The sequence below is a fragment of the Macrotis lagotis genome, chromosome 8 (assembly GCF_037893015.1).
Source record: "Macrotis lagotis isolate mMagLag1 chromosome 8, bilby.v1.9.chrom.fasta, whole genome shotgun sequence".
NCBI lineage: Eukaryota > Metazoa > Chordata > Mammalia > Peramelemorphia > Peramelidae > Macrotis > Macrotis lagotis.
The window spans coordinates 19,178,240-19,196,233 of NC_133665.1; the positions used below are offsets into that span (position 1 = coordinate 19,178,240).

The following is a 17,994-nucleotide window of genomic DNA, read 5'->3' on the forward strand; positions in this document are numbered from 1 at the left end:
GGTCCCAGGGCCAGGGATCTACCAGTGACAGAGCTGGAGGTGTTGGAACACAGACTGAAGCACATTTTTTAATATTATTATTTTTGGGGGGTGGGTTGCGCGGCAAATGGGGCTGTGTGGCTTGCCTGGGGCTGCACAGCTGGGTGATTGTTGGGTGTCTGAGGTCAGATTTGGTCCCGGGTGCTCCTGGCTCCAGGGCCGGTTCTCTGTCCGCCACCTGGCTGCCCCTACTATTTTTAGTATTATAGTTTGGGTCTTTTATTCGTTCATTCATTTGTTTGTTTGTTTTGGGTTTTGCAGGGCAGTGGGGTTGGGGTGGCTTGCCCAGGGTCACACAGCTGGGTGATTGTTGGGTGTCTGGGGCTGGATTTGGGCTCAGGTGCTTCTGACTCCAGGGCTGATGCTTCGTCCACTGTGCCACTTGGCCACACCTGCTATTATTATTATTTTTTATTTTAATTTTGATTTTTTTCTCTTTTATTTTATTGCTCTTGAGGGTCTATATTTTTTTGGGGGGAGGGGGTATTATGTTTACTCTTACATGAGAATATTTTAGTAATGTATTAAAAAATCATTCGTAGAAAATAAGAATAATTAAATAATTAAATAAAGGTTTTAGGGAGCAGCTAGGTAGCACAGTGGATAGAGCACTGACCCTGGAGTCAGGACCTGGATTCAAATCCTAGCCTCAGACACTTAATAATTGCCTAGCTGCATGACCTTGGGTAAGTTACATAGCCCCATTGCCTTAAATAAAATTAAACAAAAAACCTTTTAAACTGTTAAAAATTGTTTTTTTCTGTAATTGTGGAAAAAGGCTAAAATATCAAGTAGGAAATAAAAGATATGAACTTTGGATGAACTAAATGCCATTTTCCCCCTTCTTCAAACTAGAAATTGCCATGGCTGAAAAGGAGCCAAGAAGTGTTGGAGGAATATTTGGCTTTTCTTGGCAATCTCGTTTCAGCGCAGACTGTTTATCTTAGACCATGTCTCGGCATGATTGTTTCTCATTTTATACCTTGTAAGTGTATACTCTTTCCGTATTTCAGTTTTCCTTTTATGCCTTGTTATTTCTTAAAAATAAACTGTCTTAGATAAACTTTAAGACCACTCACTTTTTAAATATTAATTTCAGTGCATGTTTTGGCTGCAGTCCTGGTTTAGGGTATTAGCCTCAAGTAAGGTACTGTGTGTGGCATAGTGGATTGCTGACCTTAAGGTCTGGAAATATCTACCATTAAATCATTTCTCAGACATGTTTAGTTATGAGACCATGGAAATTCACCTTCTCATCTGCTGTATGTTCCTAATTATTTTCATATTTGTCTTCTCATTGGAATGTGAGCTTGTTAACACATGCTTGTTGATTGATTTTCAGTGCCTCAGCCAACTTTCTAAGACTTATCAGTTACAATAACTTTATTAATGGAGGAAATTTCCACATTGAGAATTGCAATCACTAGAAAATATTCACTTCTTCTACCAAATCTCCCCCCCACTCTCTCCCTAAAAACAAGCCTTTGTTTTATACCACTTCCATTACAGTGAAATTTTTTGAACTGCCTAAATTTCTTATATTCGTGTACCATAATTTGTTTGTTCTCCCGTCAATGACTTTTGATTTATTTCAAATTCTTTGTAATTACAAAAAATGCTGCTAGGAATATTTTGGTAAAGGTGGGACCTTTTAATATATATACCTGACAGTGGCATCTCTATTTCTAAGGATGTGGGCATTTGAATCAGTTTAGAATTGTATTTGCAAAAAAAAAGGAACTGTATTTGCAAAATGCTTTCTAGAATATCACCTTTTCCTTTTTCTTTTTTCAAGGCAATGGGTTTAAGTGGCTTGCCCAAGGCCACATGGCTAGGTAATTATTGTCTGATGTCTGATTTGAACCCAGGTACTCCTGACTCCAAGGCCGGCACTCTATTCACTGCGCCACCTAGCTGCCCCTCAACTTTTCCTTTTAAAGTTGCTTTTTGACTAGAGATATTTTAACATCAACAGTAAGCAAATATTGAATGTTTACTACAGACTTTGAGATTTCTCAGAGGTCATTGGAATGGCTAATTATTTGCTAAAAGGAAATTTCTCAAGGAAATAAAGGTGTCTGGTTAAAGTTTCTTGGATATCTCTCTTAAGACCCTTGATTGGGGCACAGTAGATATAGTCAGGAGGATCTTAGGACCTGCCTCAGACAGTTAATAATTACCTAATTGTGATCTTGGGCAAGTGAGTTAACCCCTTTGACTTGCAAAAACAAAAAGCAAAAAAGAGCCTTGAATCTTTCAAATCATTACTAAAAAAGTTCTCTGTTTTGATAGTAATAAAGTTAGTCAAATTAATGATACCATAAAATTGTATTTCTTAAACTTACATATAGTATTTTGAGCCCTTTGTATAATCAGTTTCTCAGATCTTTTTATTTTTGTGTTATTGGTTGTACTTCTTGATTTAGAATACAATCTCTAATGACATAATTTTTTCATATTAGAAAATATAATTTGCTTTCTGTTAAAATTTCCCAAAATGAATTTCAATAGAAGGGAAGTAGATACTGAAATGTGACTGAAATAATTCTAATAAATTGGTGAATGAATATGGAAAAGAAATATTTATTTGAATCCAAGGAGAATGTTCAAATTAGATAATGACTTGCTAATTACGTTGAGATTCAAAGAACCAACTGAATGCAATAAAGGTAATATCTAATTTGTGAAAAAGTTGTATTCCAAAAGTTTGTTTCTAAGTCACTTATTTGAAACAGCCTACATTTTCCATGGAAACAATGTTATATATTGTAGCTAGACTTCCATAATGAGTCACAAAAGTCATAATGTAGTTAAAGAAAAGGACTAGAGTGGAGTACTAAGTCCTGAGAATCAGGAGTTGTAGGAGAAATAAGTATTTCCTTCCCCCATTTACTGAGCCTATGTTATAGTAAGAGCCCTAGATATAGTTTTAAAATAAGTAAAGTTTGGTTTTTTCCCTCTTTTTTTTCTGTTCTTGCTCCATGTGTTGTTGTCCCTTAAACCTTCACTGTCTCTTCATGTTTTTCTAATCATTCCTACTTTGGGAGGGTGGGTAGGAAACTACCTTTCAAACTTTGATGCTCTGCAATTCATGCCCAATCAAAATTTCTATTCCCTCATTTTAGATGAGATTGAGATTGACTAGATGTTAGGAGAGCAGTTATTAAAATGATTCAAATTAAATGTGGATTGTCAATCAGTCCAACCTCTAACTAACATTTTCAGTTGGGATGGGAGAAATATTTTTGATATTTGATGTTTCCTCTTGGTGGCTATGTATAAGACTGTGCAATTCATAATTCTTAGATGGATTCACAAAAAGTAAAACAGTAAAACTTTTGTTCAATTCAGCCTAGAGTTATTAAGTATCTGATATGGGTAAAACATTGTGCTTATTTACTAAAAGATGCAAAATGGTAAAATTCTTACTCTCCAAAGAACTTGTAAACTATATTTGGTGTTGAAAGGATGGCCATTAGGGGAGCATTTGGAACTAATCTGGAATTTGACATTCCATACATATAACTAACTCATATCTTCTCCCCAACGTCTTTTTTTTTTTTAAGATTTTATTTATTTTGAGTTTTACAATTTTTCCCCCCAATCTTCCTTCCCCCCCTCAGGCAGCCTGTTAGTCTTTACAATGTTTCCATGGTATACATTGATCTAAGTTGAATGTGATGAGAGAGAAATCCTTCTATTTGCTTACGTTTTAAGGGACAGTTCATCCCATTAAAAGTTATAATTACTAATTCTCCCAACTTTTTATAAATCTAAAGATTCCCTTAAAACTTTACTTCTTTTCTCTCTAATAGTTGTGTCGGTAGTGACATGGAAAGGATTGAGCAACAGATAAATACTTATAAGCAGTAATTTGTAAATGGAGGTGACTTAAGAGTTGGGAACTATTGGTATATTAACTTTTGTTGTTAATTGTTAATATACTTTATAGTATATTACAAAGTAGTTTACTCTGGGGAATTTTTTTGTCTTTCTGAGAAAATACTGATATATTAATTTAATTAAATGGGAGAGATATTTTTATTTCTAATTTAAAAGCAACTTTTATAAAACATTTTTCTCATTTTATTTTGCAATATATGACCACGTCTAGGTAGGTATGTCAAAGCCATAGAAAAAATAACAGACTATTTTAAAATTTTTTTCCTAACAGCTCGAGTTATCATTAAGGAAGGCGATATAACTATATCAGATTCAGATGATGAAGATGATAGTAAGTCTTAAAGTACAAATAAAGTTTTTTTTAAAAAACCAAACCTTTTAAACTGAGTAGTAATGTGTGATTTGATTTCTTCCTGGAAGTAAATCAGCAGACTTTTATGATCCATGTGAGAGGATCATATGTTTTATTTAATTTAATGAGGTAACTGGAATATATTAGCAGTATTGTAAATGGAAAACTAGTTGTGTTCATGTGCACATGATTTCCCTTTTGAAACAGTTTAGAATCCATATTTGACTAGATTCAAACATGATTTTAGTTTCTTGCTTTACCCCATCATTTCTGGCTCATTATCCAACAGATAATAAAAAAAAAAGATTCTCGACTTTCCTGGGCCTGAATTTTCTCATCTGTGAAACTGTCAGGGAGTTGGACTGGGCCTTTGAGGACCCAGTTCTAATATTGTGTTACTTCTTTATTTAGTTCTGGCCAGGTCTTCTAATGTTTATACTCTCCCGTGTTCTCCTAGTATTCTTGCATTTCTGTTCATATACATTAGATTGTAAATTTCTTGAGGGAAGCAACTGTTTTTTGCCCCTTTTTGTATTCCTCAGCTTAATAAATGATGATTGATAAAGTGATTAAAAAGTCCACCCCTTCCTTTCTAATAACTTTTTCTTACTATTTGGCAGTGATTGTTCTTTTGAATATTTTTAGGCCCATCATCCCCTTGCTAGAATTGTGAATTCCTTGGAGTTGCAGGGATTGTGTTACTTTCCCCTTTGTGTCTTCTAGTATCTACTACCATGTTACACACAGATTAGGTGTTAAATAAGTAAATATTTGTTAAGTGCTATTTTGTTCTCACTTTTTATAGATCTTACTGCAAATTTTGATACATGTCATAGAGCCTTACAGTTAATAGCAAGATATGTTCCCTCGTGAGTATATTTTCTTTGCTTATTTTAAAAATTGTGGTATTTTATTATTTTTCAAAACTTCAGTAAACAATTGTTAAATATAGTGATTGAATCAAAGTATGGTATTAAACTTTGTAGACTTCATCGCAAGTAGTTTTATATAGTCATTCAGTATATGCTATGATTTTGCTTTAATTTTTTGTTTCATTTACTATAAGAAGTATGGTGTTCATGTTCCTCAGGCTAAACTATTTTTAGTAATGAAAATTGAGAGAATATATATTAAAGGATGCTATTTGCTAGTTTAAGGAAAGAAATCTTTTACCATTTTTTAGAAATTATATGAATTTCCATCTCAGATTTCATAATCTTCCCATTTCTTTTATTTTTAGCAAAATTAATATCCCTGGAGCAGCTAGGTGGAGCAGTGGATAGAGCACCAGCCATGAAGTCAGGAGGACCTGATTTCCAATCCAGCCTCAGACACTTAATAATTACTTAGCTGTGTGACCTTAGGCAAGTCACTTAACCTAATTGCCTTGCAAAAACCAAAAATGAGAAAGAAAGAAAAATTAATATCCCTGTGAAAAAGCAAATGCATTAGCTTAGGTATCAAAGTCAATGTGCACATTCTTTGGTAATTCTATAAATAATGAACTCAAAAATATTTGCATAAGTTTCTCTAATATTCCATGCCTGATAATTCTACTATATTGCTTATTAATTTGATTTTGACTTGAAGTATTAAACTCATTGAGGAAATGAATACTCTTCTTAAGGGATGATTTATCTTTTCATTTTATCAACTGAGTTATCATGTTTTCTCTTTTTAAAAAGCAAGGCAGTGGCTGCTAGGTGGCGCAGTGAATAGAGCACAGGTCTCAGACACTTAATAATTACCTAGCTGTGTGGCTTTGGGCAAGCACTTAACTCCGTTTACCTTGCAAAATCCTTTAAAAAAAAAAAAAAGAGCAAGGCAACAAGCTTTTTTTAAAATACTTATTATACGTCAACTATACTAATTACTAGGGACCTGCCCTCAAAGAACTTACATTTTTTAACTGAGAAAGAAAACACCTGAGAGAAGAAAAAGTTGTATTGTGTGGAAGGGAAGAGAAAGTCCAGAAATTGGGAAGCAGAGCCTCAGATATGGGAGCAGAAATTAAGTTTGGTGGGCTTGGGCCCCCTCCCTCAAATGAAGGCCCTACTAGGAATTGACTAGTAGAAAATAGACCGAAGAGGCCCGAGGCACTCAAAGATGTTGCAGCATGAGGGATGGCTAAGGCATAATGGCCAAGGTCAAGAGAATCACAAGCAGAACTGGGAGGTGAATGTTTTCATTATGAACCTCTCCACAGAGATAAATCAGATGTGGATTAAAATCCTCAATAAAAATACAATATGAATTCCCTTTACCATCAGTATATTATTATTATTTTATTTGCAAGGTAAATGGGGTATCTCTCTCTCTCTCTCTCTCTCTCTCTCTCTCTCTCTCTCTCTTTGCTAGGCAGTGCAGTTAAGTGGCTTGCCCAAGGCCACACAGCTAGGTAATTATTAAGTGTCTGAGGTTGGATTTGAACTCTGGGACTCCTGACTCCAGGGCCGGTACTCTGTCCACTGCACCACCTAGCCTTCCCTACCATCAGTATATTAGTTAATGAAAAATTGTTTTTGTAGTTACCTCATTTCTCTCTAAGTTTTTTTTTTTTTAATATTTTGAGCATTTTTTTTGCAAGGTAGTAGGATTAAGTGACTTGCCCAAGGTCTCACAGCTAGGTAATTATTGAGTGTCTGAGGTCAAATTTGAACTCAGGTCCTCCTGACTCTGGGGTGGTATCCTCCATGTTTAAAAAGCATTTTTTCTAGAATGTTACAAACTTTTTTTTTTAAATAAAAGCAGTTAAATGGAGGGAGGAGTTTTTTATTAGAGGAGGAAATTATATATTCATATTCCTGTGTTATCTGGAATTAAGACTTGAAATTCCGACTCATGGAGTTTGAAATTAATGATCATTTTGCAAATCCTGTCTGCTTGTTTTCTTGTAGCACACCATGGTTTCTTATGCCAATACTTGTGGAAAAATTTCCTTTTATTCGAAAATCAGAGAGAATTTTGGTAAGAATCCTTTGAATGGCAGTATGGTGGGGAAATCAGTATCTTGTGAGGTTTTAGTTCTGCAAAACTGGTTACATTGTAGTCATATAATATATAATACTGCCTAAGACTCTTGTATTCCTTTCTTTGCATCATCTTGACTAAGGATAAAACTTGAATCTTTCATATATTTTAGAGGGCTAATGTTTATACAGATAGTAATTATTAGAAACTGCTACATACTGATGTTGCTAGTGTATAGTCATAAAAAGAACAACATTTACTAATTGTCTTTTGCTTTGAGGACCAGGCATGTGTAATGAACTGTAAAAAGACCTTGGTTCCAAGCAGCAGAATTTTAACATAATTCATCAGGCAAAAGATTTGACCTGAAAGTGTAAATCCTGATAAAATGGCAAATTGTTTCTGTGAAAGATTAAGGGGATGGTATGACATTTTACTTTAGTTTTTATAACAAAACTTTATGTGAACTTTACTACTGAATTTATAAGGATGGTTCCTACATTTTTATATTTCTCTTCTTAAATCCTAAAAATTAATAGACATATTGGTTGTTTTATTAAATTGTTGTAAAGTGCAGATTTTCTTATTCAGGCTTCTTAATGTTTCTATTTTTTTAGGAATGCTATGTCCACAATTTGTTAAGGATTAGTGTGTATTTTCCAACCTTGCGACCTGAAATTTTAGAACTTGTTATTGAAAAGCTACTCAAGATGGATGTAAGTATTAAATAATCTATTTTTAAAATTGGGTGCTCCAGTCTTCTGCTTTTCAAAGTGTAGTAAAAGCAGAGAGTTGATTAAATCATCACCCTTAAGTAATTACCCAGCCAAGAACATTTCAGTGGCTAGTATAGTGTCTTGTGCCACATATCACAAAAGTTGTATTCTGATGTTATAATTTGGTGTGAAGAATTTTTGAAGTCCTGCCAAGCTACAAAGGCTATTTTTCAGAGGAAGAACTGTGAGGTTGATTGGTTCTTAGCTTTTGTTATCGAAGAAGATCAAACCAACATTATTGTTATAGACAAATTACAGTGTATCTGATTGTGACTGATCAGGTCAATTTGAGATTGGAATTCTCAGGTTGGACACAAAATAGTCCTGAGGTGGGTTATCTAAGTTTGTGCATCTCACATTTCCTTTGAATTGCTTCAGTTCTGCCTTTCTCAGAGATTGAGGGTTTATTTTATAACCTGCAACTTTGCTAAAATTGCTTTTTGTTTCCAGTAGTTTTTTGGATGATTTCTTGGGATTTTCTAGATAGAGCATCATGTCATCTGCAAAGAGTGAGAGTTTTGTCTCTTCCTTCCCAATTCTAATTCCTTTAATTTCTTTTTCTTCTTTAATTGCTGATGCTAACATTTCTAATACAATATTGAATAGTAGTGGTGATAATGGGCACCCTTGTTTCACCCCTAATCTTATTGGGAATGCCTCTAGCCTCTCCCCATTGAGTATAATGCTTGTTGATGGTTTCAGATAGATACTGCTAATTATTTTAAGGAACAGTCCATTTATTCCTACACTCTCTAGTGTTTTTAATAGGAATGGATGCTGTATTTTGTCAAAAGCTTTTTCAGCATCTATTGATATGATCATATGATTCCTGATAGGTTTGTTGATATAATTAAGTATACTAACAGTTTTCCTAATATTGAACCAACCTTGCATTCCTGGAATAAATCCTACTTGATCATAATGTATTATCCTAGTGATGACTTGTTGTAATCGTTTTGCTAAGATTTTATTTAGGATTTTTGCATCTATATTCATCAGGGAGATAGGTCTATAATTTTCTTTCTCTGTTTTAACTCTTCCTGGTTTAGGTAACAGTACCATATTGGTTTCATAGAAAGAGTTAGGCAGAGTTCCATCTTTCCCTATTTTTCCAAAGAGTTTATATAGGATTGGAACCAATTGTTCCTTAAATGTTTGGTAGAATTCACTTGTGAATCCATCAGGCCCTGGAGATTTTTTTTTAGGGAGTTCAGTAATGGCTTGTTGAATTTCTTTTTCTGAGATAGGGTTGTTTAGGTATTTAATCTCTTCTTCATTTAACCTGGGCAACTTATATTTTTGTAAATATTCATCCATTTCACTTAGATTATCATATTTATTGGCATGGAGTTTGGGAAAATAATTTTGAATTATTACTTTAATTTCCTCCTCATTGGTGGTGAGTTCACCTTTTTCATTTATGATACTAGCTATTTGGTTTTCTTCTTTTTTTTTTTAATCAAACTGACCAGAGGTTTATCAATTTTATTGGTTTTTTCATAATACCAACTTTTGGTTTTATTTATTTTATTTATTTATTCAATAGTTTTTTTTCTTTCAATTTTATTAATTTCTCCTTTAATTTTTAGAATTTCTAATTTGGTACTTAATTGGGGATTTTTGATTTGTTCTTTCTCTAATTTTTTTAGTTGCAAGTTTAGTTCATTGATTTCCTCTTTCTCCAATTCATTCATATAAGCATTTAGAGCTATAATATATCCCCTGAGAGTAGCTTTGAATGAATCCCATAGGTTTTGGTATGTTGTTTCATTATTATCATTATCTATGATAAAATGGTTAATTCTTTCTATAATTTGTTTTTTGGTCCACTCTTTTTTTAAAATGAGGTTATTCAGTTTCCAATTTGTTCTGGGTCTATATCTCCTTGGCCCAGTATTGCATATGACTTTTATTGCATTGTGATCTGAGAAAGATGTATTCACTATTTCTGCCTTTCTGCAGTTGATCATTAGGTTTTTATGTCCTAGTACATGGTCAATTTTTGTATAAGTTCCATGTACTGTAGAGAAAAAGGTATATTCCTTTCTATCCCCATTCAGTTTCCTCCATAAATCTACCGTATCTAATTTTTCTAACAATCTGTTGACCTCCCTAATTTCTTTCTTGTTTGTTTTATGATTCGATTTATCTAGATCTGATAGTGGGAGGTTGAGGTCTCCCACTAGTAGAGTTTTGCTGTCTATGTCTTACTGTAATTCTTTCAGCTTCTCTAAGAATTTGGGTGCTGTTCCACTGGGTGCATATGTAGTCAACATTGAAATGACTTTATTGTCTATGGTACCTTTTAGGAGGATAAAGTTTCCTTCCTTATCTCTTTTAAGGCTATCTATTTTTGCTGCTGCTTTGTCTGAGATAAGGATTGCTACTCCTGCTTTTTTTACTTCAGCTGAAGCAGAATATATTTTGCTCCAACCATTTACATTTACTCTATATGTATCTCTCTGCTTCAAATGAGTTTCTTGTAAGCAGCGTATTGTAGGATTCTGGTTTTTAATCTACTCTGCTATTTGCTTATGGGTTTTTTTTTTTTTTTTGGAAGGCAGATGGGGTTAAGTGGCTTGCCCAAGGCCACACAGCTATGTAATTATTAAGTGTCTGAGGCCGGATTTGAACCCAGGTACTTCTGACTCCAAGCCCGGTGCTTTATCCACTACGCCACCTAGCCGCCCCTTTGCTTATGTTTTAAGGGAGAGTTCATCCCATTCACATTTAAGGTTATGATTACTAATTCTTTATTGCCCTCTGTGCTATCTTCCCTCTGTATTTTCCCCCTTTCCCCCCCCTTTTATCCATATTCCCCAGTCGTTTGTTTCTGAAAACCACACCCTTCAGTGTTTTTGCCCTCTTATATCACACCCTCCCCTTTCTTTCCCCTTTCCCTTTTTCTGTTTTCCCTTCCCTTCCTTTTATTATTTCCCCTTATTTCCCCCACTCTCTCTCCTTCCCTTTCTCCGTCCCCCCTCCCCTTTTCCTCTTTTAATACTTTAAGGTTAGATGTTTTATAAGTTAACTGAGTATGTGTAGGTTGACTTTAAGCCAAGTCTGATGAGAAGAAGATTCAGGTGTTTCTCCTCTTCTCCCTTCTTCCCCACTATTACCATAGATTTTTTGTACCTCTTACTGTAATGCGATTTACCTCCATTCAATCCCCTCCCTCCTCCCGTCTCTTTCCTGTCCCCCTTTTTAGGGCGGTAGTGTTTTTTGTTTTTTAGATCATTCTATCGAAGTCATAGAAAATTCTGAGTGTCTGACCCTTTTAGTTCTGTATATTCTAGCGAATAGAGTCTAAATTCCTGACAGTTATTAGAGTCTTTCTCCCAAATGGGGTTAAAGCCAGTTACATCCCATTAGATAGTAGTCTCGTGGATAGGTCATGAATGTCCATCATTTCTGGCAAGGTGTATTCTCTCCGTTAGTTACGTTTATTGCATTTTTTTTCTTTTACCGGCCCCCCACTTTTTTTTACCTTTTCATGTGTCTCTTGTACCTCCTGTTTGATGTCCAAATTTTCTGTTTAGCTCTGGTCTTTTCATCAGAAATTTTTGGAATTCTTCCATTTTGTTAAATGTCCATCTTTTTCCTTGGAAGAGTAGGTTCAGCTTTGTAGGAAAGTAGATTCTTGGCTGCATTCCAAGCTCCTGTGCTCTTCGAAATATCTCGTTCCAGGCCCTTCGATCCCTTTATGTTGATTCAGCCAGGTCCTGCGTGATCCTTACTATGGCTCCTTGATATTTAAATTGTTTCTTTCTGGCTGCTTGCAAGATTTTCTCTTTTATCTGATAGTTCTGCAGTTTGGCCACAACATTCCTTGGTGTTTTCATTTTAGGATCTTTTTATGGTGGGGATCGATGTACTCTTTCAATATCTACTTTGCCCTCTGATTCCATGATATCAGGGCAGTTTTCCATCACTAGATCCTGTAATATTAAGTCCAGGCTTTTTTTTCTCTTCAATGTTTTCAGGAAGTCCTATAATTTGCAGGTTGCCCCTCCTCAATCTATTCTTGAGGTCAATGGTTTTGTTGATGAGGTATTTTACATTTGCTTCTATTTTTTTCTATTTTTTGATTTTGTTTAACTGACTCTTGCTGTCTTGTGGAGTCATTAGTTTCTGTAGACTCCATTCTTTTTTGGGGGGAGTTTTCTTCATTAACCTTTTGCAACTCCTTTTCCAATTGGTCAATTCTACTTTTGAAAGAGTTTTCCATTTGACCAATTGAGGTTTCGAGAGAATTAATTTCTTTTTGCATTTGCTCATTTGAGGATCTAAGAGAATTATTCTCATTTTGTAATTGTCTAATTCTACTTTCTAAGGTTTTGTTTTCTTGTTGCAAGGTATTAATTGTCTCCCCCAAATTTTCCAGTTGATTTTTAAACTCCTTCCTTATTTCTTCAAGGAAGTCTTTCAATGCTGGAGACCAGATTGTATTCTCCTCAGATGTTCCAGGTCTCTCTGGGTTGGGGTCTTTCCCTTCCAGGAATTTTTCTATGGAACCCCCTTTCAGCTGACCCTTCTTCATTATGCTAAGACCTTGAGTTGGGTGGGGCTGGTTCACCTGGGCTTGGGATCTCTAAAGGCTTTATTGAGTGCAGTTTCTCTGGCTGGCCAGTAGGAGGTGCTGGTTGCCCTGTCTGGAGTGTCTGTGACCTTCGTTGGGAGGCCTTCTCCCTTTGCAGGAAGGGAGGAGTTGGAACTATTGAATTCTTTTGCCTTCAATCATGGTGGACTTTACCCTGGCCTGAGGTCATTCCTCAGCTGGGCTGGTTCTTAGGCTCACACACCTGGGCCTGAGGCAGAAGTAGTTTGCAATTGTTTGTTTTGGAGGAGGCTTCAGTGCAGTGGAGGCCTGGGCTCAGAGTTTCTCAGACCAGAGGAGCCCAGGGATGGTTTCCGCAGCTCTCCTGCACCAGACCTCTCCCCACAGCCCCTTCCCCAAGCTCCAGGGGATAGCACCAACACCAGTGCCTCTGTTTCCCCACAGACCCAAGCCCCTTTCTTCCAGCCCCACCTCTGATCCAGCAGGTCCCGCTCTCTAGCCCTCAGACTCCCGGTTCCAATTCAGCTGTTACTCTGGCTGATCCCGGTCTGATACTCACCCACCTGAATTCACCAAAGCTGCAGCGGGAGACAAATCCTGAGGTAGATGCTCTTTCTCCTGGCTTTTCTCTCTGGGTTCCGTGAGTCGGACTTCCTCTAAGAGGTTTGTTTCATGTGATAGATGGGGAAAAGATCAGGAGACTCTAGAACTGTGCCTGTCTTCTCTCCGCCATCTTGGCTGGAACCTCCTAATTTTATTTTCATTGGAAGTGTTTTATAATTGTTTTCAGAAAGTTTCTGAGTGTGCCTTGGCAAATAAGACTCCCAGATATTTTACATTGTCTGAGGTTCCTTTGAATGGCATTTCTCCTTCTAGCTCTTCCTGCTGTATCTTGCTAGTCATATATAGAAAAATTTAGGATTTATGAGGGTTAATTTTATGTCTTACAACTTTGCTAAATTTGCTAATTGTTTCCAGTAGTTTTTTGGATGATTTCTTGGGATTCTCTGGATATACCATCATTGTCATCTGCAAAGAGTGAGAGTTTTGTCTCTTCCTTCCCAATTTTAATTCCTTCAATTTCTTTTTCTTCTCTTATTGCTGAAGCTAACATTTCTAATACTATATTGAATAGTAGTGGTGATAATGGGTATCCTTGTTTCACCCCTGATCGTATTGGGAATGGCTTTAGCCTCTTCCCATTGAATATAGTGCTTCTTGATGGTTTCAGATAGATACTGCTTATTATTCTAAGAAACTTATTATTCATTCCTACACTCTCTAGTGTTTTTAGTAGGAATGGATGCTATATTTTGTTAAAAAGCTTTTTCACCATCTATTGATATAATCATATAATTTCTATTAGGTTTGTGGTTGATTATATTAACAGTTTTCCTAATGTTGAACCAACCCTGCATTCCTAGGATGAATCTTACTTGATCATAATGTATTATCCTAGTGATAACTTGTTGTAATCATTTTATTTTTTTATCTTTTTATTTATTCTCATTTTGTACAAATGTTTTAAAGATATTATTTGAGTTTTACAATTTTCCCCCAATCTTCCTTCCCTGTACAAATTTTTTTATACATTAATAAAATATTCTTGTTTAAGAGTAAACAAAATACCCCTCCCCCAAAAAATATACACTCGCTTGAGTGATATAGCAAAGGGGAGAGAAAAAAATTAAAATATAATAATAATAATAATAATAATAATAATAATAATAATAATTGTAGGTATGGCCAGGTGAAGCAGTGGACAGAACACCAGCCCTGGAGCCCGGAGCACCTGAGCCCAAATCTGGCCCCATACACCCAACACTCACCCAGCTGTGTGACATGCAAGCCACCCCAACCCCACTGCCCTGCAAAAAACAAAAAAAGAAAGACCCAAAATAAAATAAAGTAGTAATAATAGTAGGGATAGCTGGATGGCAGGCAGAGTACTGGCCCTTGAGCCATGAGCACCCAAATCCTCAGACACCCAACAATCACCCTGCTATGCAGCCCCAGGCAGGCCACCCAGCCCCATTTGCCCTGCACCCTCCCCATAACAATAATAATAATAATAATAATAATAATAATAATAATGTGCTTCAGTCTGTGTTCCAACACCACCAACTCTGTTGCAGTTGGATCACATTCTTTATGATAAGTGCATCACAAAAGTTATTTCCATATTTTTCCACTATTACCATTGCTGATTGCAACTCCCTCCTTTTGTATTTCTCTCCACTACCATGTACTATAGTTTCTCTCTCCTTTCACTCTGACTCTGCTGTAGGGTAGCTAAGTGGCACAACAGACAGATCCCAGGCTTTGGGGCCAAGAGGCCCTGAGCCCTCATACCACCCCTTAGGCCCAGCATCCACCTGGCCCTGTGGTCTGGGACAGGCCATCCAATCCCAGCCCCTTGCAGGAAGTAAAAAAAAAATGTGTTACATTTGACCACTTTCCCCCCCATGGTCCATCTTCTCCTCCATCATTCACATCCCCACCCCTTCCCCCCTGTCCCCCCCTCTCTCCTTATTCCAGATATCTATACCTCGTTGAGTATATATGCTGTTTCCTCTCCTAGCCACCTCTGATATGGCCAAAGGTTCCCTCATTCCCCCTTCCCTCCCCCCTTCCATATCATTGCAATAGCTCATTGTAATAAAGAAAAATCTTATTATATGAAATATCTTGGCCTATTCCCCCTCTCCTTTTTCTTTCTCCCATTGCATTCCCCTTTTATCTATTGACTCCATTTTTACACCACATTTTATCTTCAAATTCAGCTTTCTCCTGTGCTTCATGTATAAAAGCTCCTTCTACCTGCTCTGTTAACTGAGAAGGTTCATATAAGTATTATCAATGTCATTTTTTTTCTATACAGGAATACATGCAGTTCATCATCATTAAGTCCCTCTTATTTTCCCCTTCTCCAGTCTCTATGCTTCACCTGCGTTCTGTATCTGAAGATCAAACCTTCTGTTCAGCTCTGGCCATTCCAACAGGAACATTTGAAATTCCCCTGGTTCATTGAAAGTCCATCTTTTTCCCTGGAAGAGGACATTCATTTTTTGCTGGGTAGTTGATTTGCAGTTATATTTTAAGCTCTTTTGCCTTCCAGAATATTACATTCCAAGCCCTACGAGCTTTTAATGTAGTTGCTGCTAAGTCCTGTGGGATCCTGATTGCAGCTCCACAGTATTTGAATTGTGTCCTCCTGGCTGCTTGTAATATTTTTTCTTTGACTTTAGAGTTCTGGAACTTGGCTATAATATTCCTGGGGGTTGTTTTTCTTGGATATCTTTTTGGGGGAAATTAGTGGATTCTCTCCATTTCTATTTTGCCCTCTGCTTCTAGGATATCAGGGCAATTTTCCTGTAGTAATTCTGTGAAAATGATGTCAGGGTTCTTTTCCTATCATGACTTTCAGGTATTGCAGTAATTTTTAAATTATCTTTCCTAAGTCTGTTTTCCTTATCAGTTGTTTTTTCAATGAGATGTTTCACATTTTCTTGTAATTTTTCATTCTTTTGGTTTTGAAGTATTGAGTTTTGATTTCTCGTAAAATCAGCAATCTCCCTCAGTTCCATTCTTTGTCTGAAGGATTTGTTTTCCTCAGAGAGCTTTCTTATCTCCTTTTCCATCTGGCCAATTCTGCTTTTTAAAGCATTCTTCTCCTCAATAACTTTTTGAATTGTTTTATCCATTTGACCTAAGCTGGCTTTTAGTATGCTATTTTCTTCAGCATTTTTTTGGCTCTCCTTGACTAAGCTGCTGACTTCATTTTCATGTTTTACTTGCATCTCTCTCATTTCTTTTCCCAGTTTTTCTTCTATCTCCCTCATTTGATTTTCAAAGTCTGTTTTGAGCTCTGTCATAGCTTGAGCCCAATTGCTGTTCTTCTTGGATTCTTTAGATGCAGGAGCTTGTGCTTCCTCATCTTCACATTGAGTATTTTGATCCTTCTTGGGATCATAGATAATGTATTTCTCAATGGTGTTCTTTCTTCTCTGCTTACTTATTTTCCCAACCTGGTTTTGGAGTGCTTCCTGAGTTTTTGGGACACCCCCAAAAGGATCTCAGTGTGTGAGGTGCCCCCCCCACGGGGCTGAGGGTGGGGGGGCCCTTCTATTCTGTGGGGGGCCTAGACTGAGATCAGGATCTGAATGTGGTCAGAACCCCAGAGTCCTGTTATTGAATGGGGGGGGGTGACATAGGAAGATCATTTTGACAGTTGAGTGGAGGATAGATTGGTATTAGGACTTCGTGACAGGCAGACCAACCAGAAGACTATTGTCCAGGTTTCAGGGCTTGTGCCACACTGGTAGCAATGTCAGATGACAGAAGGGAGCATATTAGAGAAAGTAGAATTGACAAAGGTCAGCAATGAGAGGTGTGTAAGAGAAGATAACACCTAGTTTTGAACCCAGATGATTGAGTTGATGGTGGTACCCTTGACAGGATTTGGAAAATACAGGAGAGGATTTGGGGGGAAACTGTTGCATTTAAGATTTCTGTGACACATGATATTTATATTATCTATGCATTTGCAGGTAGGAGACTAGAAATTGAGAGAGATTAGAGCTGAGCAAGGAATCTGAGTATCATATACATAGAGATAATAATTGAATCCATGGAAGCTGATAAGATCACCAAGTAAAATCATATAGGGAGAAATGAGAAGAGGGGCCAGGACAAAGTCCTCTGGAAGGGGGACTAGGATGAAGCTCTAGCATAGGAGAACAAGGAGGAAGACGTGTCTCAGATACCTAGAGAAAAGATTATCAAGGAAAAGAGGATGATCAAAATGTCAAGGACTGCAAAAATGTAAAAGAGAATGAGGATTGAGAAAAGGCCATTAAGATCGGCAGTTTAGAGATCATTGGTTACTTTGGAGAGAGAAGTTTTGGTCAGAAACTATCTAGAATTAAGAATAATGAAAGAAACTTGGAGGAGGCATCTTCTATAGATGGCCTTCTCAAGGAGTTTAGCCATAAAGGAAAAAGGTAGGGATAATAGTTAAATAGCTTTTGGAGATGGATAGATCAAATTCGGGCCTATTGAGGATAGGCAGTAGTGAAGCACCCAGTAGAAAAAGTGAGATTAAAGATAAGTGAAAGATTGTTGATGAAATAGGGGCAATCTGCTGGAAAAGACAGGCTAATATTGAGAGTTATTCTTAGCTCCTTGTTGATTAGCTGTCATTTTCTGTATTTCTTGATTCATATCTTTTTGGTTAATATTCAGGATTCACTTGATTTTATTTTTTGCTTTGCTAAAAGATAGGTTTTTTGACTGTGTTTGGGGAAGAGCTTGTACAGGTAATATATATATATATATATATATATATATATATTTTTTTTTTTATTTATTGGATAACTATTAATGTAGAATGTATA

General features: G+C 36.4%; 1 protein-coding gene across 1 annotated transcript in view; it reads left to right on the forward strand.

Annotated features, from left to right (window-relative positions):
• Nucleotides 1–17,994, forward strand: part of RRN3 (RRN3 homolog, RNA polymerase I transcription factor) — a 45,466-nt gene that overhangs the window by 10,448 nt on the left and 17,024 nt on the right. Inside the window, exons 5-9 of the mRNA XM_074196466.1 lie at nt 895–1,024; nt 4,214–4,273; nt 5,100–5,163; nt 7,192–7,261; nt 7,882–7,980. Coding sequence (XP_074052567.1) covers nt 895–1,024; nt 4,214–4,273; nt 5,100–5,163; nt 7,192–7,261; nt 7,882–7,980 — 423 coding nt within the window. The remainder of the gene's footprint in view (nt 1–894; nt 1,025–4,213; nt 4,274–5,099; nt 5,164–7,191; nt 7,262–7,881; nt 7,981–17,994) is intronic.